The sequence below is a fragment of the Lissotriton helveticus genome, chromosome 1_1, assembly GCF_964261635.1.
Source record: "Lissotriton helveticus chromosome 1_1, aLisHel1.1, whole genome shotgun sequence".
Lineage (NCBI taxonomy): Eukaryota > Metazoa > Chordata > Amphibia > Caudata > Salamandridae > Lissotriton > Lissotriton helveticus.
This window is the reverse complement of record NC_136057.1, coordinates 808,626,710-808,651,203: the sequence shown is the minus strand read 5'-3', so window position 1 is coordinate 808,651,203 and position 24,494 is coordinate 808,626,710. Positions and strand designations below refer to the sequence as shown.

General features: G+C 44.0%; 1 protein-coding gene across 2 annotated transcripts in view; it reads right to left on the bottom strand.

Moving 5' to 3' along the window:
• Nucleotides 1-24,494, bottom strand: part of DOCK4 (dedicator of cytokinesis 4) — a 1,604,094-nt gene that overhangs the window by 131,037 nt on the left and 1,448,563 nt on the right. For both annotated transcript variants that reach the window (XM_078674485.1, XM_078674490.1), the window contains 2 exons: nt 7,252-7,428; nt 3,980-4,063 (listed from right to left, as the gene is read on the bottom strand). In XM_078674485.1, coding sequence (XP_078530611.1) covers nt 3,980-4,063; nt 7,252-7,428 — 261 coding nt within the window. The remainder of the gene's footprint in view (nt 1-3,979; nt 4,064-7,251; nt 7,429-24,494) is intronic.

The window sequence follows — 24,494 nt, the reverse complement described above, 5'->3', positions numbered from 1 at the left end:
AAATGGCGCACAGGAGTATACGGGGTCAGGAGGTCCAAGAGGGAGGAAGGTCCTTTCCCCCGCATGATACGGTGACTAATCAGCAGGGTTTTATAGAGCATCCGTTCTTTAATAGGCAGCCAGTGAAGGGATTCAAGGGTTTTCTTAGATGACGCTCTTTTGGGAAGCATCAGGATTATACGGGCAGCCGCATTTTGTATACGCTGTAGCCGAGTGATACACTTGACATTAGCTCCCAGGTACAGGACGTTCCCATAGTCCAGCCTAGATGTGACAAGAGCATGGACAAGGGTTTTCCTGGCCGAAGTAGGGAGCAGATCAAGTGTCTTACGCATACTCTTCAGAATACCAAAGCACTGTCCTGCCACGCGTCTGGTATGGTGTTCGTAAGAGATTTTATTATCTAGCCAGATACCTACATTTCTAACTTGTTCGCTGGGAGATGGTTGGGGCCCCAGCACCTGCGGCCACCATGCCGATGTCCGACGATTGTACAATGAAGATATGCTTAGAAACAGATGAATACACATACTCATGTCAGTCGCTGGTCTGTGTCTGGCCATTCCTCGAGGGAAAGAAATTTGCTTGTAGTTCGGCAAAGGTCCTCTTTTAGTATTGAAAAGTCGCACACAGCACACCCTAACATCCAAAGTCAGAAGTGAAAGCCCAGCTCTTCTTCTGCCATTTATTTATACGATTATCAAAAACTCCAGTAAACCACAATGCGCTGCAATCCAGGTCACACAAACACTCAACCACTGACAGGACTGACCTGCTTTAACTGAGTGTTGAGTGGCCCCTACACATTAACACAACTGTCAATGCAGCGCGACCTTCGCTCATGCTCTTCCACACCGGGGCCGGTATTGCTTTCAATGGCACCTTGGAAGGCTGGCATGTGTGGTTCTAGGCCCGTCTGCCATCCAATGTGCACGTGAGGGCAGCAATGCTTAGCTGAAGGGGATATTCTAATACTCTAATATGCAGCAAAGAAAAGATGGCATTTCCTGCCAAATTAGGAAATTGCCTTGAGTCAGGGCACAGTAATTGAAAGCATAATACCACCACGGACTACAGATTAAGATCTTTGGTGCATTTCTTATAGCAACAAACACACTTGGCTCTTTTAGGGTGGTGAAACGAGGTCTATGAAATCAACACGTGTTAAACTTCAAAACTCAATCTGAAAATGCAATGCATGAAATAAAAAAAGACCATACACATTAGCTGATGTTCAAATATGTATAACATTCAATTAATTGCTTATGCGTCATGCATAGGTGGAGGTGAACCAGTGCCATTACTGAATATGTGGCTTGTAAAATGAAACCTCACCATAAAAAGAACGTGTTTTGACTGTTTTGAAAAAAGATGAATATCCACTGGTCACTACAAATTAACTACAGGTTATTTTAACAAAGGAATGGGGGGGTTCTGGGATCAAGTATAAGTGGCGCTTGAAAAAATGATAAACAGTACCTTGGACAGAGATCCCATGCTGGCCCTCCTAAGCTACACCGCACAGATTCCCAAATCATACCGGATGTTTTTAGCCACATTATTACTAGCCAAACGTAGGGTGGCCTGCAGGTGAGGTAGGGAGCGAGCTCCTAAATGAGTCTCGACCTAAAGACATTTGGGGCCCTCTGCAAGACTACCTTCTCCAGCGGGACATGGAACCGGTGGACACAGATCCTGCTAATGACGCTTGACAGGTTTTGGTGGCTCCAGTTTACTCTAGACACCCTGTACGATACATGTTCAATGCAGGAATGGCTGAGGAATAAGGTGTGCGAAGTCTACAAATTCCTCGCCTAGTATCCTACGGATTGAGTTGGAATTATGTACTTGATGTTCTCAATGCTTTCGTGACTGATTTACATGTAATAGGGATGCGCCATCAATTTATGTCTCACCTGATAGATATGCTTATTGCCTTATACCTGTGTAGTTTTCGACAGATGCTTTCTAAAGAGAATGTACGATCTGCTGTATGGTTGCTGAAATGTACTGTTATGTTGTACAATAAAATAAAAAATAAAATAAAATAAAAAATAAAAAAGTAACGAGGTGGGGGAAGTTTTTATTCGGAAAATCTGGGTACCATTTTGATGTGGTTAGGTTAGTAAAAAAGAGATGGGGTGAAAAGACCTAATGAATCTTTGTGTAAATTCAGAGGGCCCCACAAAAGTGTCTCTGGTCGTTCCTTGGAATCATTTCAACACATGCCATAGACGCCTTTCGACCGGCTAGCGTCTGGATACCCTCAGTGGTGAGAAGCGGCACTCTACAAATCCACCTTACATTACATTACAGTGCATAAGGATCTCATAAAAATAATGTGTTGGCCATGCAGTTTCATATAACTTTCAGTGTTTAAGGTCTGTTTTTTCTGTTGAAAGTTGATAGTTAGATCCCAGGGTAGACATGTTAAGGAGGAATTATCAGTATCCATTCCAAGTGGAATGATCAGTCCAATGTCCTAGGGCAGCATGCCCTCACGAGGACAGCGGACTCCCCAGGAGGATTTCCACCAGGAAAACCTGAGATAATATCCCACAGCATGCTGCCCTAGAACCGATGGCCTGGGCATTGCTCTTGTAACAGACAGAGCACAGTTTGGACGCTGCCTCCATAAAGCACTGAAAGTTATACTTGAACATTAACTAATAAATATGTTTTTGTATGTGTTGCACTGCATTTTCATATTTATTGAAGTTTAAAAAAAATTGATTTCGTAACCAAAGATTTTCAGCATTATACACAATATATGTACGATGCTATAAGGAGCTTACCAAAGATCTTTGTCTATAGTCATTGGCGGCATTGCACTTTACTTTGTCTTTAAATAGGCTGTGCACTTATTCTTGGGATGGAGGTGGGCTAAGCCATCCTTTTTTCAACTTCATTGCACTTATAGATCGTTAACCCACTAACAAGACACAAACATTGGGTGGCCTCTAAGTTTACTGGAAATCCCTACTCCACTTATATTACACAATGAAGAATACAAACCTCTACAGTATAATATTGACTTTACAAACTTGTAGAATCCAAGCCACAAAGGATATTAACCGTGATACCAAATATACATTTCTCTTTAACCTGAAATCATCTCAATACTAAGGATAACTGACGATCAGCATCACTCCCCACGGGTGTCTTGGGAATCTGGTTTCAGGATGAGGGGCAAGTTGTCAGTAAAGGGTTGTTTGAGGACTGGGTAGCTCTAATCCAAATGATCACACATACCTTCGTCTAGGTCATGAGGCACACAAGCGATATTTAAGATATGCTTGGTAGGAATTTACTCTGAGTGTGCGATATGCACACGAATCAGCAGCTGGTGAAAGCTACCTGCCTCCCTAGTGAGCACTACACTAAGCGGTAGCATTTTTTGTACTCTTGCACTGAGAGATGGCGGTAAAAGTGCAGTCATGAGGTTACATCTACGCTTCCTGACAGGGTGGTGGCACCTTAATCTTCCCACACAGAGGGCAACATCTGAAGGTAAGGAAAGAACAGGAGGTTAGTTTGCATAATTGTTAACCATGATGGCCAATGCTGCAAGCAGTTGGTGTTGGGGTGATGAGCGAGGTCACAGCAGATCTCCCACATGACTTTAACATTACATATCACTTGTTAACAATGGGCATCTGGGGGCTGCAATCGTGCAGGTGTATTCCCAGGATTCATTATGAATGGATGCCTCTTTTGACACCTCTGTCAGTTTTAAAAATACAAAGTAGGCTGCAGATTGTTAAAGTAATCGGTGTTGTGTAGTTATTGTCTTCTCATTGCAGTAGTTTTGTATTCATTTAGTGTATGCACGTTTGATATGTACAGGTTATTCACAGAGGAGAAGATGTGGCTCAGCTGGGACTCGTGTTCTATGACCCCATGCCAGCTCAATGCAAATATACGGATCCAATACTTGTAATTTTAGCCAAACACCTGGCTATGCCTGTCATGAATTTACCTGCTCAAGCATCAGTTCTTTTAACCGTGTAATCTTCTCACCATCTTCAGGGTGGTTCACGATGTAGTCTTTCACAAAGAATGCCTGTAGAGAATATAACCACACAATACGGATAATTCAATGAGCATTTCTCTAGAGTACATTTAATCACTCACCGCAAGGTGTACCTTCAAAGTCACATTAGGAATGCTGTTCAAAATGAACCTTTTTTTGTAGAACGCTTGATACAACAGAATTAGATGCTTTTGAGTTTTGGAAGTAACAAACAGGTGGTAATATTGTTAGATTAAAATATAATCAATGTATTAGCCTCTGAAGATGAACCAACAATAATATCACGTTTCAGCAGTATGGTGAGTGTTCAGTAATTCCCTGAGAATGGAAACAGAAGATAAGGGATAGTGACATATAAGGACAGAGTCCACGAATCTATGTCTAGGAGGCCTTACATTGCTGACTGCAGAGGATCCTACCGCATTTATCCATCATGCCTAAATATAACTCAGAGACAGAGCATGAATGTCTATTTGAGTTGGAAGCACAGGATCATTAATCTGTATTGGTTATTAGTTCAGGTTACAGAGCAGGCAAGATCCCAAGTCACAGAATTGTACATACAAAAATTCTCTTAACAGTATCATGACAAGTTCGCATAAAGCAATGTACTTGAGATCTTGGGTATTCTGCAAAGAACATTAGTATTATAATGGTTATTCCTAATGATGACATCAGCTTCTGAGACTGGCCAAGATACAAAACAAGAGCCCTGACTAGAACTGACTAACTTCACGACTCCCACAACACAACAGGATTATATTTATATTTTTACGAAAAAGCAATGCTGCCTTGTTTCTGACAGCTTCAAAAGTCACACATAAATAAACAAAACAGGACATCTCACTTTATGATCATAAATACATGGGCCATATTTATTAAGCTAAACAAACCCGTTCACCCTCCACATGCTTTGAAACAAATGATTTCCATAGCAAAAACACTAGGGCATCGTTGCCACTTGCGCTGTTTCCAAATGGAAGTAGAACTAAGCAACAATGTTACTAATCTGAAACCCACATCTCCAGGTTACAGCTCCAAGGCCCCTGACCTGGATGGACCCAGTAGAAAACACCCCTAGAATTAGGACACACAAATGAAATAAAGAGAGATATCCAAGTATGGTTTAGGCTAGCACATTGCATTTGCCTGAAACCATTAAGATAGTCTGAAGACTTTGAAGATATACTTCCAAGGAGATCCCGCAATCTAAATCGCCTCAGATAAATGTGCTTTCAAATACAATTGTGATCTTCAAAATCATGTAGAGCCCTTTCACAACATGTTTGTGCACGTTAGTATGGTATTTATTGTGTTTATTGTATTTATTTGAAAAGAGGTGTACCCTGTTAGGAAGGGCAACACAACACATTACTTCGAACATTTGCATTGCAATATAAGATCCCTGATTTCTACAGTGGCATTTTTGCGCCAAGACTCAATAAATGTCATACAGTGAGGGAGTTGTCAGGGATTGGATCATAAATATTAGAGGCTTTTTCGGATGCTGATCCTGAATTGCTTCATGGATATTCCTGGAGACACATATCAAGATAAAAAGGATCTTCTATGAGCTGACTGGGTTAGATGGTTACAGGATTGTGGGGAGAAAGCTGTCAAAAGTCACAGGATCCATATGAGGGTGTGTATTACCAGTTCTTTTTGTTTTGTATATTGTGTGTATACACATACACACAGTATGTGAATGACTTGTGTGGATATAGTGTGACTAACTAGAAACAATAGTTATTTTTCTTATTCATTATATACAGTGGGCCACAGGTAATTTGTCTTCATTGACAAAGGCCAGCCATCTCATCAACAAGTGATTTTATCTGTTTATTACAAAAAGTCATAAAGATTCAAACTGGGAACTTACCTAGACACCTGCAATTGCCTCTAATGTGAGGCTCGAGAGGAGCACCATTATATGGATGTGTTATTTAATGTATTTATGTATGTACAAGGTATTACTACAGTGCAAACCTAGCCAAAAGGCAGTGGAATGCTTAACAGATATGTGTGCCCTCTTTTTGAGATTTCAGGGTATGAGTACAGTCAGATGACCCCTAAGCGTACATCCATTTGATCAAATATTCCTCTTCCAGCTCACTGGCAAAACGTTCATAAGGGCATAGAAAACAAGACGCATAACAAGCAACTCAAACTCAATTGCTCTAAAGCTAGGTTTATCTTGCATGTAGAAAAAGGATACTCTTAATATTATTCACTTTATCTGTCCTCGGTTAATTAATAAAGACCCCATTTTTAAATCCTCAGGGAAAAATGTGGGCCTTATATTTTGAAGGGATGACACACAAGAGGCTCAAGTAGGTTAGGTAAGTGCAAGTTGTTTCCATCAAATTAGCAGACACAAACTTTACTTCCATTGATGTCCAACAAATAAAAAGCTTTAGAAGTTGGGACGACTATGAACATTAGGTTGAACTACTGTAATTGTCACTATGTATGGCTGTCATCTGGTCAAATTATGTTCAGAGCCCAAACTGCAGCACTGAGGCTCATTACTGGCTTAAAGAACAGCGGATATATAATTAAGTCACACTAGGAACTATTCAGGCTATTAGTTAAGGATAGTGAATTTTTTTTATTGGGGTCCAGATATGTTAACCTGGTGTATTACAACTTACTTCTCCGGAAGAAATCTGTGTAGCAGAAACAAAATACTACTATACATTCCCAGGGTTAAACATAACACCAGAGGTGAAAGCCTTTTTCAGTTGGTCGGACCCGAGTTCTGGAATTCACTTCCAGAACAGATTCAATTCTCATCCTATTCTTCAGGTTTTAGAGCAGGTTTCAAAAGTGGACTTCTTTTAACACCACTGGAATACCTGCACCAAGAGTCCTGCTTGCTGGTTGTCCGTGGCCACAAGTAGGAATGCTAGTGGAGATTACAATTTTCTGCATCACGTATCCATATTCTAAAGAGTATTTTTTCCTCAAGCATGAGCCAGTGGAGGGCATTAAAAGATGGGATATGATGCCTTCACTTCATGACTCATGCAAAAGCCAAAGAGATTGTTAAATGAGAAAATTAACCTAATGCTATTTTCACATATATATCATCTGATTTCCTTTCTATAGCCACACTTGTAGGCAAAACAAACATCACACTTTCCCACTAGAGTAAAGCAAGCAGTGAGTAACGGGCAACGTTTTGAAAAAAATATAGAGGTTTCCACTCATGTTCTTACCGCCTGGTATCGAGTAACTCCACCATTAACTGCAGCATCGATGACTCCATTTAGACACATTGTGAGAGGATTTATATTAGGCATCTGTCGAGTTTGGCACTGACTTATCAGTGTTCGTAGCTGCTGGTTCTTGTTTTCCAACACCTCAATAGCATTTTCCAGAGGACTCATTTCCACCTAGGAGAAAGTTAGGGACAACAATGTGAGGCTTTCTGCATCCTAAAATTGTTACCGAACCTTTTATTTAATTTAGAAAATAAGTAAACACTAAAGAAATGTAACAGTATGTCAGAAGGACCAGATAATTTCTTGATTGGGGCGAAGGTGAATAATATTGAAATCCACAAATTGTTTTATTGTCCTACAATGTGAAACCTGAAAAATGATGGCAACCGTGTGTGCATAAAAACCTAATTCATCATAGGAAATCATTTCTAAAATGCATATACACCTTTAGGCAGTCAAAGTTTAGCTGGAAGTGCCATACCAGTTTGACCGTGACAGCCAAGGATTTCAAGTAAAGGCCCTCCTGTGAAGCGAGCCATAAAGGTGTTTTGAGGACTGGATTATGCAACAGTTATGGACAGACTAATGGTTAAAGTCATTTTAGATCAAAGCCTACACTTCTTGGGGACATTCATAAAAACTTCCCTGGGAATGTATTCCGTCCATTGCTTACCATTGGCTTTGGGGCGGATTACGAGGTCAGTCAGAAAGCCTCCAACCATTGGTCGGAGGCTTTCTCAAGTACTCAAGTTCGACCGCTGTATTACATTGATGACAGTCTGAGTTGATACCCGCCGGGGGATCAGACTCAGTTCCGACTGGCTCAAGTAGCCTGTCAGTCATTTGAATTGGCCTCATAATCCCTTAAGGACAGCGTTTCCGTCGTCAGGATTACGATGTCAATGTCCGACAGCCTTTCCATGTCGGCCTTTCTGATATGGAAAGGCTGTCAGAAAGCAACTTTGGGGGACCCGAGCAGAGCCTCCTTTCCCACTGGCCCTCTGCTAAGGGGCCTGGAAATCCTTGCACCATGTGGCAAGCGCCGTGAGGTGCCTGCCACACGGAGCAGTGATTTCCACAGTCCCTCATTTCTTAATAGGAGCTTGTGCTGCAGGCGGAAACCAGTCACCACACAAGCTCCTTTTGTAGAAATGGGAGTTTGTTGCTGCACCATGTGCGGTCGCATCCTAATTCGGTGTGCGGAACCACCGACCTATGGTCGGGCGGTTCTTACACCGAGATTGTGTCAATCGGAGGAAACTCTGACCAACATCGTAATCAGTACCTTTGTGTTTTCTAACTCACAGTTGCTTGCTTTGTATTTGCTGGCTTTATTAGTTTTAAACTGTCCAATATGTCTTTGTCCCGCCCATAGAGCATAGCCTTTTTACTGTATTCTTCCATGAGTGTTCGCTTTCTGTAAACAAGCTTTTTAATTTTGTTCTTATCTTGTCAACTTTCCTGTGCATTCAAAGGCAAAAGTCAAATATTGGGTTCTGTCTTTGGAGGAAGCTTGCTGTTTATTATTCTTTCTCTGACTTCAAAGTGGGAGGATGTATGTGACAATCATGCTGGGTTCTGGGTGTGCTGAAGGAAGGCTGTACAATGTTATTTTTTCTCGCACACAACAAAATGTACATGTCTGTAAATGAACTGACGTATACTTCAGAATATACCTGAATTAGGAAAGTGTGGGGCAACAAATATTTTAGTATCATTAAAAAAATCAATACACTAGGTCAACGGTTCTTAACCTTCTAACTTCTGAGGACCCCCCACAGAATCACTACTGGAATCCAGGGACCCACACAGAGGCATAATTGGAAGTGAGGGACCCCCAGCCTAAGCAATTTCTCTGATGTAAACCTCAACACAATACACAAAAATACAAAGACAAGTATTAAACCAAACAAATGGTCAAATATTTTGTGTAATTCACAATTAAATATAGAACAAAATTTCAAATATTCATAGTTGCTTCTTTATTTGTATATACTGTATTAATATTAATTGATTCATTTTAATATTATTTTATTTTGTAAAACAGTTGCACTGAGTAGGTTTCGCAGACCCCCCCCCATCAACCACCCTCGTGGTTCTTCGGACCACATGTTAAGAACCAGCACACTAGGTGATGCCATTTACACACAATCTTATTTGTGCACCGTACAGGTTTATCAGTGAAACTATATGTCTGTGCAAATGTAATAGTAATTTCAAATGAAAATGCGTTGTTTGTAACGGGACATCCTCTATTCCAAAACATTCTACCCCCCTCCAATCGCGGCCGGCAAGACTCAAGGGTGAAAGGAGGGCGAGGGGTCAGGGTGTGGTGCGGGGAGGGGTGGTTGCACGGGGTGGGGGGTTGGAACAGGAACCAGGCAGCCAGGCTCCCAACCCTAAGAAACTCACAACGCTGCAAGCAGTGTTGTGATTGGTCGGGAGCCCACCCAACCAGGGTCTAATGGCCCAGCCATGTTCTCCATGTAGGCTGCATTGCAGCCTACATGGAGAAGGGCTGATCAAACCGGTCATGCGCACTCAGGAGTGGGCACACTACTCCTTACCTGCCCAGCCCTGCTCGCAGAGCAGCCCGCCCACCCGCAACCAAACCCTTGTGCCTTCTCGCAGTGCGAGAAGCAGAAACATAAAATTGTAGTTATTACCATTTTATGTTTCTGCTTCTCGCACTGCAAGAAAGGAGTGGGGCGACACTCCTCAGCCCTAGTGGAGGAGCTACTCCTGCTCCCCTCTAAGCTAAGCTGCTCTGCTCCATGCCAATCCACATCACACCTATCTACGACACTGTACTACACTCTATGCCACTCCACTTCACAATACTCTATGGCACTCTACTCCACTCTTCGATACTTTATGCCACTTTACTCAATGCTACGCCACTACACTCAATGAAAATGTACTCCACTCTACCCCACGAAACTCTACACCCCTCCACTCTATGCCACTGTGCTCCACTCTATTGCACTCCCCTCCACTCGACGCCCCTCCACAACACTCTAAGACACTCCACTCAACAACACTTTATAGCCATCCTTAGATACACTAATTGGCTGGATAACGCAATGAATGTGCTGGTGCCAAAGAAAACTATTTCTAAGAACCGGTCTTCCCCCTCGGCACCCTGGTTCACTGATTCTCTTAGGGAACAGAAACAAAGATGTAGAAACTATGAAAGACACTGGCGTAAATCTTATGCCACAGAACTAAAAGTACGCTACAAGGAAGAATTGGCCAAATACAAAATGATGATTGTACAGGAAAAAAGAAAATTCTACACAACCCAAATTGAATTGGCCAAAAACTCAAATAAACAACTATTTGAAGTAGTTAACAAGTTAGCTGGGCAACAACCTGTGGTCACCCCCGTTCCATTGCAATCCTTGTGCAACTCCTTAGCCGATTATTTCTATGAGAAAGTTAACACAATCTACACAATTGTCTCTCATAAATCCCCTAGATCATTGCTTCGCGCAATTCGACACAGTTACTGAGCAACAAATTGCTGAGATAATGAATATCATAAAATCAGGATCAGCCACTGATCCTTGTCCACCGAAAGTGCTTGTTCCTGTTACGAATCTAATAGCCCCAATACTAGCGCAAATCTGTAACTCCATGTTTACAGCTGGAATTTATCCTAATTCATTGAAAAATACTTTCCTTAAACCACTTTAAAAAAAAATCTCACCTTAATCCAGAGGATACTAAGAACTATAGGCCTATAGCTAGCCTACCTTTTCTGGCCAAGGTGGTAGAGAAGGCAATGAATTCACAACTTTCCGAATACATTGAGGACTACCAACTGTTGGATGATACTCAATTTGGGTTTCGTAAATTACACGGTACTGAGACGGCTTTAATAAAAGCCTCTGAAGATATAAGAACTATCAGGGACCAGGGAGGCACAGCAGTGCTCATACTGCTAGATTTGTCAGCTGCATTTGGCACGGTCGATCATTCCATCCTGATCGACCGTGTCTCGGCTATGGGCATCCAAGACAGGGCAAAAGAACTGCTCACCTCCTTTCTCTCTAACAGGACCCAGGCTGTGACCCTAGGTTCCTTTCAATCTGTCCAACTGACTGTACCTTGTGGAGTTCCCCAAGGCTCATCCCTAAGTCCGACACTTTTTAATATCTATGTGTCGGACCTAGCTAGAGTCATAAAAGCTTATGGGATGGGCCTTACGTCCTACGCGGATGATACCCAGTTGGTGCTTGCAGTAAACAATGACGGGGAGAAGGTTGCTGCAAGCTTCCAAGAAGGCATGCTGGCCATCAGTAATTGGATGGGCAGCAACTGCCTCAAATTGAACTCCGAAAAAACGGAGGTCAATATTTTCGGCAAGCTGTCCCCTTCATGGTCCAGCTCTTGGTAGCCACCATCATTGGGTACTTTGCCCAACCCGGTCACCAAGGTTAGGAACTTAGGAATTATGTTTGATGATGGTCTGAATTTTGTTTCCCATGCCAATCAAGTGGTCTCGACAGCGTTTCACAAACTTAGATTGATTAAAAAAATTCTTCCATGTCTCCCAGAAACGGCAGGAAAAACTTTGGTTAGCACGCTGGTGATGTCCTCTTTGGACTATTACAATGGGTTAATTGCTAATGCACAAAGCAGGGTAATCAACAAACTCCAAACGGTTCAAAATGCAGCCGCCATAATGTTGTCAGGGACTCCTAAATTTAAACCGATATCTCATGTGATCAAAAACGACCATTGGTTGGCAGTAAGGAATCGCATAAAATTTAAGGCGTTATGCATCGCCTTCAAAGCCTCACGTAAATTAGGCCCCCAGTTCCTGATAAATCAGTTATCCACATACTGTCCCAATAGACAACTTCGTTCATCTATTCTGATTCTGTTGTATGTTATCCCTCTGAGGCGGAAAGCCGAAGGTATTTTGTGTTCCCTGCACCCTGCCCTATCTTACTAGCAGATTGATCTAATAATCGTGTGTTATTTTTAAAAGGCTGTAATATATTTTAAACAGTGTGATTTTAGACATTGTTGACATTGTTCCTACCTCGAGACGAGACTACTTCGCCGAGGCTTATTTACTCGCACCACGCCGAATTAGCCAGGCGCTGGGAAACCCCAGTCACAACTTCAGGGGCCATCTTGGAAAGGGAAGGCTGGCCGGAGAGCTCGGCGCCCCTCCCGCCCTCCCTGGATATTTAAGGGCGAGTCCTTCCTGCTCCGAGTGATTCTGTTGTATGTTATCCCTCTGAGGCGGAAAGCCGGAGGTATTTTGTGTTCCCTGCACCCTGCCCTATCTTACTAGCAGATTGATCTAATAATCGTGTGTTATTTTTAAAAAGCTGTAATATATTTTAAACAGTGTGATTTTAGACATTGTTGACATTGTTCCTACCTCGAGACGAGACTACTTTGCCGAGGCTTATTTACTCGCACCACGCCGAATTAGCCAGGCGCTGGGAAACCCCAGTCACAACTTCAGGGGCCATCTTGGAAAGGGAAGGCTGGCCGGAGAGCTCGGCGCCCCTCCCGCCCTCCCTGGATATTTAAGGGCGAGTCCTTCCTGCTCCGAGTGATTCTGTTGTATGTTATCCCTCTGAGGCGGAAAGCCGGAGGTATTTTGTGTTACCTGCATCCTGCCCTATCTTACTAGCAGATTGATCTAATAATCGTGTGTTATTTTTAAAAAGCTGTAATATATTTTAAACAGTGTGATTTTAGACATTGTTGACATTGTTCCTACCTCGAGACGAGACTACTTCGCCGAGGCTTATTTACTCGCACCACGCCGAATTAGCCAGGCGCTGGGAAACCCCAGTCACAACTTCAGGGGCCATCTTGGAAAGGGAAGGCTGGCCGGAGAGCTCGGCGCCCCTCCCACCCTCCTCCGCCTCTATCACCATGTATATAAACAAGGGACCTACCCGACCGCGCAGCGGGCGGGCGCAGCGGGCGCGCCGAAGGCACGCCAAAGGCAAGCCCGTCTGCGCCCGTCCGCGCCTGGCCCGGGCCTAGGGCCACCCCCCCTGGTTCACACAATCTGCCTCATCGCATCTATCACTCTGCCGCCCAGCTCCAGCGTCTCCGCCCCACGACCAGTCAAACATGTTCTATCTTTCACCCGATTTCTTTGCTCACCAGCCCAGTTACACACTGCCCTGGCTGTCATATTATGATCCCCTCCATCCGTAAACCCCCGGATAGCAAACCTCATACTATGAAAACCCACACCATAGCACTCACGAATGTCCGTTCACTTGGCAAGCACAGCCAAGACATTCATGAGTTGATCCACGATCACAAAATAGATCTTTTGTTCATGACCGAAACATGGATGGGCCAAGCTTCCGATCCGGACTTGGTCATAGCCGTTCCGGCGGGGTATACCACCCACAGACTAGATAGGCAAATCAAGAAAAAGGGAGGTGGCATTGTCATTATTGCCCGTGATACCTACACCGTAAGGTTCACTATTATTCCACAGACCTCTTGTGAAGCCATTGAATTCGCTATTAAACTGTCTCCATCTTACACTTTTAAAGGGATCCTCCTCTACCGCCCCCCAGGGCCCAGGAACGACTTTATCGGCGCTTTCAGGTCGTTTCTGGAAGTATATACACTAGATAATCCTTTCACCATTCTAGGTGATTTTAACTTTCATTTTGATGTCCTTGACAACCCTGATTCAGCTACACTATTAGCCGATTTATCCACCTTTGGCCTTGCTCCCCTGGTTCATGCCCCTACGCATGAAGGAGGTCACATGTTAGATGGCATTTTTACCAATGCCACAGGCTTCCAAGTCACACAAATACTCCCTCTAACATGGTCTGACCACCATCTTATTCTGTCATCGCTACAAATACATGATCCCTCGATCAACAAATCCAACTGTATCCCCCGTCAACCATATCTGGCATGGGATGACAGATGAATGCAGGCTAAAAAATCTGCTCAAAGCTACCACCCCCTCGTTATCCACCGACCCCAACACTGCTACTTCCCAATTTTACAACTGGGTTAGTTTAGCAGCCAAAGATCTGGTTCAAGTCAAGCAACGATCACGTAATAGATCTACCCCCTCGGCCCCATGGTACACGGACGAACTACGCACACAAAAGCAACAGTGCCGAAACAGAGAGAGACACTGGCGGAAAGACTACTCTCAGGAATCTAAAGCCCTGTACAAAGAGTGGGTAGCCACATACAAAAATCTCATCATAGACGCCAAGAAAAAGCATTTATTGTCATAAAATAGAAACCGCACAAAACTCCAATAAATGTCTATATGAGACTACCAAACAGTTAGCAGGCTCTTCTGTTGACCTAACACCTCCCCCGTCCCAAGCTCTCTGTGACGCTTTGTCCAAGTTTTTCTTTAGCAAAGTTGATGACATTTATCGAATCTTTGCCAATACCGCCACCAGCTCCCATGAGGCCTCCACTCAGCTTGATGGACCAGTTTTTCATCAGTTCAGAGAGGTCACCTGCTCTCAGGTACTAAACACCATATCCTCCATGAAATCGGGGTCGGCCTTGGACCCATGTCCTTTGAAGGTTATGAGGCCTATTTTGGATGCAGTTCTCTCATCCATAACAGAGATCTGCAATTCCATGTTTTCCACAGGCACCTACCCGGACACCTTAAAGAAAACACTTATAAAACCACTCCTCAAGAAACCCACCCTTGATAAAGAAGAACTTAAAAGTTACCGGCCCATTGCCAGTTTGCCACTATTAGCGAAAATAGTGGAAAAAATTATGAACACCCAACTTTCCTTCTTTATCGAGGAGAACAAAAGGCTGGACGAATCGCAGTTTGGCTTCCGCCGATATCATGGAACTGAGACCGCTCTGGTCAAAGCGGCAGACGACATTAGATCCATCCGGGATGCAGGAGGCTCTGCCATCCTGATCCTACTGGACCTATCGGCAGCTTTCGACACGGTCGACCATACCACTCTGGTCGACCGTGTCGAGAGTATAGGTATCCGAGGCAACGCCAAAAATCTTATTGCCTCTTTCCTGGCTAACAGGACCCAGGTCGTCACTGTGGGACCTTTCGAATCCTCCCCCTTGTCATTACCTTGCGGAGTTCCTCAGGGCTCATCCCTCAGTCCGACCCTCTTTAACATTTACGTGTCGGACCTTGCCAAAGTCATCAGGGCACATGGGATGAGCCTGACGTCCTACGCAGATGACACCCAACTGGTCCTAGCTGTTAAGAACGATGGGCCACAAAAAGCCAATATGCTTAATCAGGGCATGCAGGCAATTGGCAGTTGGATGGCCCACAATTGCCTGAAATTAAACTCTGAAAAATCAGAAGTTGTAATCTTCGGCAATCTTTCCCCGGACTGGTCCTCTTTATGGTGGCCTTCGTCTATGGGCCAGCCTCCAGACCCGGTTGATAAGGTAAGGAACCTGGGTGTCCTGTTTGACAATCGTCTGAACTTCCTACCTCATGCTAACCAGATCTCCTCCTCAGCCTTTTACAAACTCCGGCTCATTAAGAAAATTCTGCCGTTTTTACCTGAACATCTCGCCAAAACATTGGTGAGCGCCCTGGTTCTCTCCACCCTAGATTACTGCAACGCCTTGTTTCTAGGTGCTCAGGAGAGAGTGCTAGCTAAAATGCAGGTTATCCAGAATGCAGCCGCAAGGCTTCTAGGGCGTATCTCTAAATACCAACCGGTCTCACCAACCATAAGACAACTTCATTGGCTCCCGGTGAAAAAGAGGATTAAGTTTAAGGCATTATGTCTGATATACAAGGCCTTACATAATGCTGGACCAGTGTTCTTCACTCAGAACCTAACCCACTACTGCCCTTCCAGAACACTGCGCTCCTCTAGCTCCTCTGATCTGGTGGTCCCCCGAACTAAAACTGTTAACTGGGGTGACAGACGATTCCTGGTAGCTGCACAGAAACTGTGGAACACACTCCCTCACTCAATTAAAACCAGCACCTCCCTCTGGTCGTTCCGGAAAAACCTTAACACCTGGCTTTTCAATCTTTGATTTCCTCCTACCTCTGTACTTCAGCGCCTCCATGGGTTAAACACAGCAGTTATCTAGCGCCGAGATGCCCTAGGGCCGTCGTTCGCGCTTTACAAATGTTGTTATAAATAAATATAAATAAATATTGCATACCAGCTACATGTACCACGTACAAAGACAGTGTCTTGGGGAGACAGGCGTTTTGTTGTGACAGCTGCAAGGTTGTGGAATGCCCTTCCGTTGCAGATCCGTTCCTGCCAGTCACTGCTACACTTTCGTAAAATGATAAAAACATGGTTGTTTAACCAATAAGCTGGCCTCTGATTCTGCTTAGTCCACAGCGCCGAGACGCCCAAGGGCATTTGTTGTGCTTTACAAGTTTCAAAAATAAATAAATAAATAAATAAATATGACACTCCACTGTACAACAAAGTACTCTACTATAATCTACTCCACTCTACAATACTTTATTCAACTCTACGACCCTCCACTCTATGCCACTCCAGTATACAATACTTTACTCTACGCCATGCCACGCTATTCCACTCTACTCTATTTTATTCTGAGCCACTCTACTCCAGTCGACACCACTCCACTGTACAACACTCTACTCCACTCTATGGCACTCAACACCACTCTATTCTACAACACTTGACTCCACTCTGCAACACTCTACTTCAATCTATATCACAACACTCTCGCTACTCTATGTCCCTTCACTCTAAACCTCCCCACTTTACGCACCTCCATTCTATGCCACTTAACATCACTTCACTCCACATCACTCCACACCACTCCTCTCCACTCTAGTCAATGGCTCTCTGCGCCACTCTACACCACACCACACCCGTCTATGCCACTAACTTTTAGCCCTGCTGAAAGCACATTTGCAAAGCCAATAGTTCTTGAATAGGCGACACCTACTGGCTTTGCCAATTCTTGCCTTCTGCTTGCCATGAGCATGAGCAGCTTCTTCCCTGAGATTAAAGTTGCTGCATGTGCAACATGACCAATAGGTGTATCAACAGAATGCAAATGTTTGAGAAGCTTCTTGCTCCCTCCCTTTGTTTATCCTTCTGTGGTATTGCTCCCATTCTCATTGTTTGGCAGGATTGTTGTGGCATAGACAAGTCAAATATGAACTGTTCAAATTTGCCTCTGCCGATGAGCAACCTAATTATTCACATTTCAAAGGTATGGCACTTTCCTCAACATCAACATAATGCTAAAAATCCATGTGAAAGACAATCACCAAGTTTAGCATCCGAAGCTATAGTCCATCCGGACAAACAGACTGATGCGCCAGCCAAGTGGAACCACGGATCCATTGCAGTCTGGAGATGTTTTAGGACAGATTATATGATCTGAACTATTAATGTTAGTGAACCTGGTGAACTAGTGCTAGGGATGCTATGAACACTAAAAGCAGGAGAAGCAATAGTTTGCTCTCTGGACCAAAACAGAGACTCTGGTTAGAAGAAGGTGGCTCCTGGTCACATGAATATGTCCTCTAATTGTGTTTCAAGGATGAACCAAGCTCTATGGCGAGAGGCTAGAGGATAAAGGGAAAATGTTATTTCCAGAAATAAAATGGTTGCTTGGAGACAGCTAGTCTGCATGTTACACGCCTGCAAAATCTAAGCCCTGCCCATCTTTTAACAAGTCCAGCAATTTTAGAAGAGATTCCAACACAAGTTTACCATTCGATTACATTCCATATTTTTATTGACGGGGACTCCCAGAAAGAGAAGTAAAGCGAGCAGACGATAGTTGTTCTGATGCCATTGAATCCTGAACAGGAAACAGGTGCAATGGGTGTTTGCGAACAAAAACGTATCCACAGTCTTGTCATTACTGGTAATGTTAGCAATGGTACACATCTCTGTGACACTAGTCTATAAGAAATATTTCTAGAGTCCCAAGTGTCAAACATTGGAATATTTAAAGTGAAACTTTTGAAGGGAAAGTGACTAACAAAATACATGTGTATAGGCCCTGGTGTCTAGAGTAGAAGCTACTATCAATTAAAATGTATGACTGTCAACAGGCATTTTAAGGCAGACCATCACTTTTCACTCCAAGGTTATTAAATATGAAGGAGAGTGGTGATAAGTTTGTCCTTGATGCTGAGGACGTTTAAATCTACTCCTATTAAAAAAATAAAGTCTGTAGAGTGGCTTAGCTAAGACACTGCAAGATCTCAATAATTCACAACACCTTAACAATGCTTCCTCTGCATTTAACAAAACATTCATTTACATTTGCCCCTCGTCCTCAGCCTTGGATGATGCAAGCCATCTATAACCTCAAAACACAAATGTGCCGTAGCTGTGCAGAAGGAGAAAATGACACACCCAAAAGAAGCTTGACTTATACTGAGAATACACTGAACGGCGCCATTGATGAGGCAAAGTTCTTATTTCAGCACTCACATACCACCCTCATAAATTATCCTGCATCAACTCTCTCTACTTTTCTCCTCACACCGTCACTGCCCAGTCCAACCTTATTGTTAATAAATGCACTTCTTGCTTCACCACTAAAATCTTTATAGAAAAGCATTCTAAGCACTTTCAGATCCCAGCTCAACACCGTCCCTCTCCTTCCTACTCTGAACCCTCTCTCAGCAAACACACCACCATACATGACTCCCTACTGCCAATTTCGTTAACAGAAATAACACTCTCTGCTCTGCCAATCCACCGTGAACCAGCATTGATCCACTCTTTTACACTTAAAGTAAATTGACCTATCTCCTAGAGCGTTCTATCCTGCTTCAAGCTCTTCTTCCTCTCTTGAGCTTACTCTGACTGTTATATATCTGTGGTGCTCTTGCCCTAAACACCACCTGCTGCCTTGTATTTCAGATCTCACTGGTCTTCAAAACACTTCAATGATTTGTGTTTATAATGCTCGTTCACAATGAATCCACTACAATCTGTATCCAATGGCAATTTAAAATGATAAACTTCCTCACACCCATCCTTCTATGGATGGATATCTGCTCTCCAAAGATAAGCTGCATAAAAAGGCAAATCCTTTACTTCCCACCTTAAGTTTTCCCTCCAACATAAACGGCCTTATGACATTTCGTCAGACATCCTGATAATTTGTTAGAAGCAAAGATGTACAATTCAACTCCCACGAGTCTTGCTAGGAATTGAGTTATTCACTGGGAGACAGCAACCTCATTAGAATAGGCTAAGGAACTGTAGATATACATTTGTTAAGCTTTAAGTCAAAATGCAAGTAGGAAAAGTGATGTGGCAATGATAAACAGCTGTCAGGATGTAGGTGCTATTCCAGGCATACTACGAAGGAGTGGAGATCAACAAGTGGGTTGTCCCTGAAAGGGAAGTCATAATGCTTCAGTATGGCAAGATCCAAGGATCTGTTGGGAAAAGGTTCCTCAAAGGCAGAAGCCTCCGCTGAAGTTGTTGGTTTTGATGAAAAAAGCTCTGAGTAAGACAAAACTGATAATTGAGATAATAACCACAAATGAAAATTTGAGATACCAAGGACAAAAGCCCTGGACTGGTAAAGATACCACCATCCTCTCAAGATGCCTGGGAGCAGCACCGGCAGTGGTATGAGAAGCTCAAGCTGCAGTGCAAGCCAGAATGTAGGAAAAGAGGAGATGTGTAAGTCCAGGCGTAGCAGGGCTGGCACCCGCAGAACCAAGCACAGACTAGGCCCCAGCAGGATGATAATAGTGCCAGGAGTTATAAGATACCAGATGTGTGACCTGAGGGGGTCTTGAGGGACAGAGAGGGTAGGCACCCCCCACAGAAGAGCGAAAAAACGTCACCGGGGGCGCATGAAAGCCTGAACTTAACCCACAATAGGGCAGCCCTGACTATGTACAGGGTACCTTGGAAGAGTGTACAGGGTGGGCCCCTATGTCGCACAGTCCTCAAGACTATTAGCTTGAGTTGGGGCTGCACAATAAAGTGGTATCCCAATCAGATACCTGAGGAATTAGCTGTTCTGGCCCTCTGTGGGGTGCCCACTGAGACCCACCACGGACAGGCGAAATAGGCATCCACATGGCCCCAAATGTAGCCCTACCTGGAGCCCTCAGCAGTTCCACAGCAAATTGGTTAGCGGAAAGGCATAGCACATAAAACACCCGAGGAGAACAGGCCTTCACAACTAAAGGAGGGCAGCATAGATGTAGCAAAGCAAACGCCATGCCAAAGGTTCAGCATATCATCTAGAGATTGCAAAGGAAAGACCCAATGGGGTACTGCTGGCCTGCGGAGAGAAAGCCACTCACTCCCACACAGCAATTCACTGGAAAGATCCTTGTGGGGGTGCACTCGAGCCCCCACAATCACACCTTGCACTGGAACTTTACCTGCAGTGCTATGAGTTTGGAGTTAAAGGTTCAGGGGAGAAGCTGCAAGTAAATTTTGGTTGCGGATATGTGACCTCACTCATCTTGTAAAAAGTCTACATTGAACCTGAAAAACCGGGGTCCACCAACCTTCCCAAATCACAAAGACGGGACACCTCCAGCATCACCCAAGACTATATAGAACATTTCTTAAAAAAGAACCATGCTGAGATTGGGCCAATTAAAATGGACGTACAGACATGCATTTATGATCCGATGAGTGACGCCTTCGAAAATTGAGGCAGGAGGAGTCGTTGACCTAAAGCTAATGGTAGACAATATGCTAGAAGAGCAAGCCCAACTCTTCAGAAGAATCCAGACTCTTGAAGAGCAATATATTGTACTCTAAAACAAACTAGAAGAACTCAAAAACTACACATGCCACAATAACATCAGGATCAAGGCAGTAATAAGGGACACGGAAGGCAAGGAAATCAGGAATTTGTATAGGGCCTCTGGTATGTCCTGAGAGACTTACAACAAACACTCGAATCAGGATGGAATGGACTCATTGAGTCTACATGCAACCAACACTATAAAACTCCCAGACATTCTCAAAAGGGTACATTTTGTACAAGAATAGGAATTAATCATGCAGCACATTAGTATGAAAGACATAATTCTTTAAGGGTTAGTAAATACAGCTATAAAACGACCATTCTGCCATCACCTTGAGACTTTCTCAGGGACCAATATAACTGTGTCGCAGGGTCGAGGGTTCAGGGATAGAGACATCAAGAAATAGACCCCAAAATGATTTCTCACCTTTTTTCCACACTCAGCAGGACGATTGGCGTGGACACTGTGACGAAGAGGAGAACTACGGAGATTTCTCGCGCCGTACCTTTAACTGGGAGTTCTCAACAAGCCTCAACCACACCCCCGAACAGAACGTCACTCTCCCGCAGCCAATGAAAGAGGACGAGCCCCGGAAGGTGGTGTGTCTCTTTTCCGATACCGAGGAGCCAGGTGGAGAACGGGACGTCGGGAAGAAGAGGAGAAGAACAGATGAGAACAGGTCCAAGAGAGGCTGAGAACGGGGAAGAATCGAAGAAACCAAATGAAGAACAGCTACGCGCGACAACCCGCCACGCTCCCGGAGGAGCGTGGCTGACCCAGGTACGGAGGAAGTTTCTCGGTTGGGCGTGGAGGTGGTCTACATCAGACTTTTAAGTCTCCTTTCCCTGCATGATAGTTGGTTTGTGTGCTTCCCTCACAGTCACTGCCCCGTTAAATCCCTAATACCACAAACTGGTGACCCCTCACTCCCTATTTCCCCGTGAGCACGTATTCGGACACATTATTTAAAGGTCTTTATCTCTCTCCTTCTCCCGAGCCATATACCAAGGAGTAGAGAAAGGAGAAAGACCAAGAACAAGACCCGGAACAGAAAAGGACTTAAAACTGACAGGCTACAAAGACAAAGGAGGACTCTCAATAGTTCTTTTATTACTGAGACTATAATTTCATTCGGCACTTCTTAAATAACCTGTCAAAAAGGAAGTTTTCACAAATAAATACACCTGATTTTCCTGAACTGTGTATCCAGTCTTTCAGTCCCGCTTACAAACTCCTACTGGTGGGGCCAGTCTTTCAAAACTTTATTTGGAAGGGTCAATGGAAGATGCTGAAATTGGTTGAGAGGTGTAAAAGCTCTTGGACCTCCAGGCTGATAGATAGATGATCTAGTAGGATCAGAAAACTCTTTAGAGGAGATGACTGGCGCACAGCATTGCACATAATCCTGCGATAAACAAGTGCAAATGTGCTCAATGGAGTCAGCGAAATAAGACGAGATCCAGCATCTGGAAAGAATCAAAACAGCATTGACGAACCCCAAAAACCCTTCAGTATGCGTCAGCTGGAGAAGCAACGGCAATTTGAGTGGCTAACAGTGATGGTGCTGCAATGCCAACAGGAGACTGGGAAGGGGTTGGTGGGATACTAGGGCTCGACAAGGTGGTGCACGAGACTGAAAACATTAGAGAAAAACTTTGGAATTACAATTCTTTTGACCTGGGACACCCGTTCAGATTGTATGCCCCGCATCACAATTTATCCCAACAGGCTCCCCTAGCCTCATCTCGATTCCAACCACAGGAGTAACCCTAGTATTCATTTTAGAACTCATTGGCCAGTTCTGTTCAGTGTTACACAAAGCTGTTGGTGTGTGAAAGGAGGAAAAGGTACAGTCCTGGTGTTACCCCATACGAACATTTAAATCACTCTTGCTTAAGTTAAACGTCCTAAACTCCCTGAGCAAATGGCAACAACATTTTGTTCCTACAGGATACCCACACCCGAGCCACAGTGATTTTCCAATGCAGCACAGACATTTACCCCAACTAATTCTGCACCTCAGCATCCCCTAAGACGACGGACGTGGTCATCCTCTGCAAAAACAACATAGGAGCAGAAGAACCAAAGTCAAGAGGAAAATGGAGGGGCATAATATCAAGTTCAAATTCATGCTAAACAAAAGATCCAACACTGTCCTCCATGTTCCAAACATAGTTCACGAACGATACTTCAGAAGCTCCTGCACGAACTGCTAGGGGAGGCGGATAGACACTTACAGGAGCGGTACGTTATCATGAGCATTGGGACCCGCCCCTCCCCCTCATTTCCTGCAGCCTTCTTTTTCATGGATAGTAATATTCCTCTAGCATTACTGACAGCCTTGTCTCCTATTGACCAAGGCAGTCAGGCACTTATCACAGGCGCATATGCCAGTGCGCATGCGCCTGCCGTTGCAGTTTTTACCGGGCTTACCTTTTGTCCGTCCTGGTCCTCAGTGGCCTTCCAGGCCACAACCCCTGTGGCACGATGCAAGCTCGGTAATTGAGCACTGTGCCTCCCCGGGTAGTGGGCCGATCAGGGATGCTGTATACCTCCCGTTCCCATCTGGCCATAGGGTGGGAAAAGCAAGACTCATTGATCCCACTCTTCCTGCGAGTAGATGGGAAAGGGGTGGTGCTAACAAGAGGCTGCATCATCACATGGATGACTGATCTAAATGGATTTGGCATTGCCCTGATTTCAATTAACGACCCCTCCTGCCCCCAAGACAGCTTATACTGCGATTCCCTGTCACTCCATTGCCTGCCCTGTCACTCGCTCCTTCTACGAATGCTATGCAAGCCAACAGTATTTAAAAGAGAAAAAATGAGTGTGAACTTGACAAAAAAGTTAATCAAGGTGAGGTTATTTGAAAATAATATCTTGTGGTGGTGTTGGCGTTCTAGCAACCTGTCTGCAGCCCGCCTCGGGTTTCTCACACATACCTTCATCAATTTGTTAAACTGGAATTGTATTTAATGACATGCTGTTTCTGTTTTACTAATCACCGGAATGTGCAGGTCTCCGCTCTGTGTAGGGAAGGCAATGTTAATTCAAAAGCTGATCGCTTATCAGGTTTGTTTACAGCGACATTTTCTATTTAAAATTAAGTATAATATAAGCAGTCTATTTCTAAACTTTTGAAATTACTCCCATAAACCAAATCTCATTGCTGTAGTTACAATATTAGCCGGGATAAGTAGGCTTTCCAATATAAAAACAAATGCTGGCCCCAATCTGCCTTCTAGTGCAGCGATCTGTGTTCCGTTTACCTACTCATATAATGTACCCTACATGTTTAGGCATCTTTCAGAGCCTTGGGTGGAAGTGAGCTAGTGGGGGGCAGTGGGGGAGGGGGGCGGGTGGTGAGTCAGTCCCATAGCTGTCAAGTGTCCCAGGTCCTTGAGTGACTAATTAGCACAGTTACGTTTTTTTCTTGTAATTCTGTCACTTGTAGACTTATTTAACCTAGTATAAAACCAGGACTACAAGTCCCCGA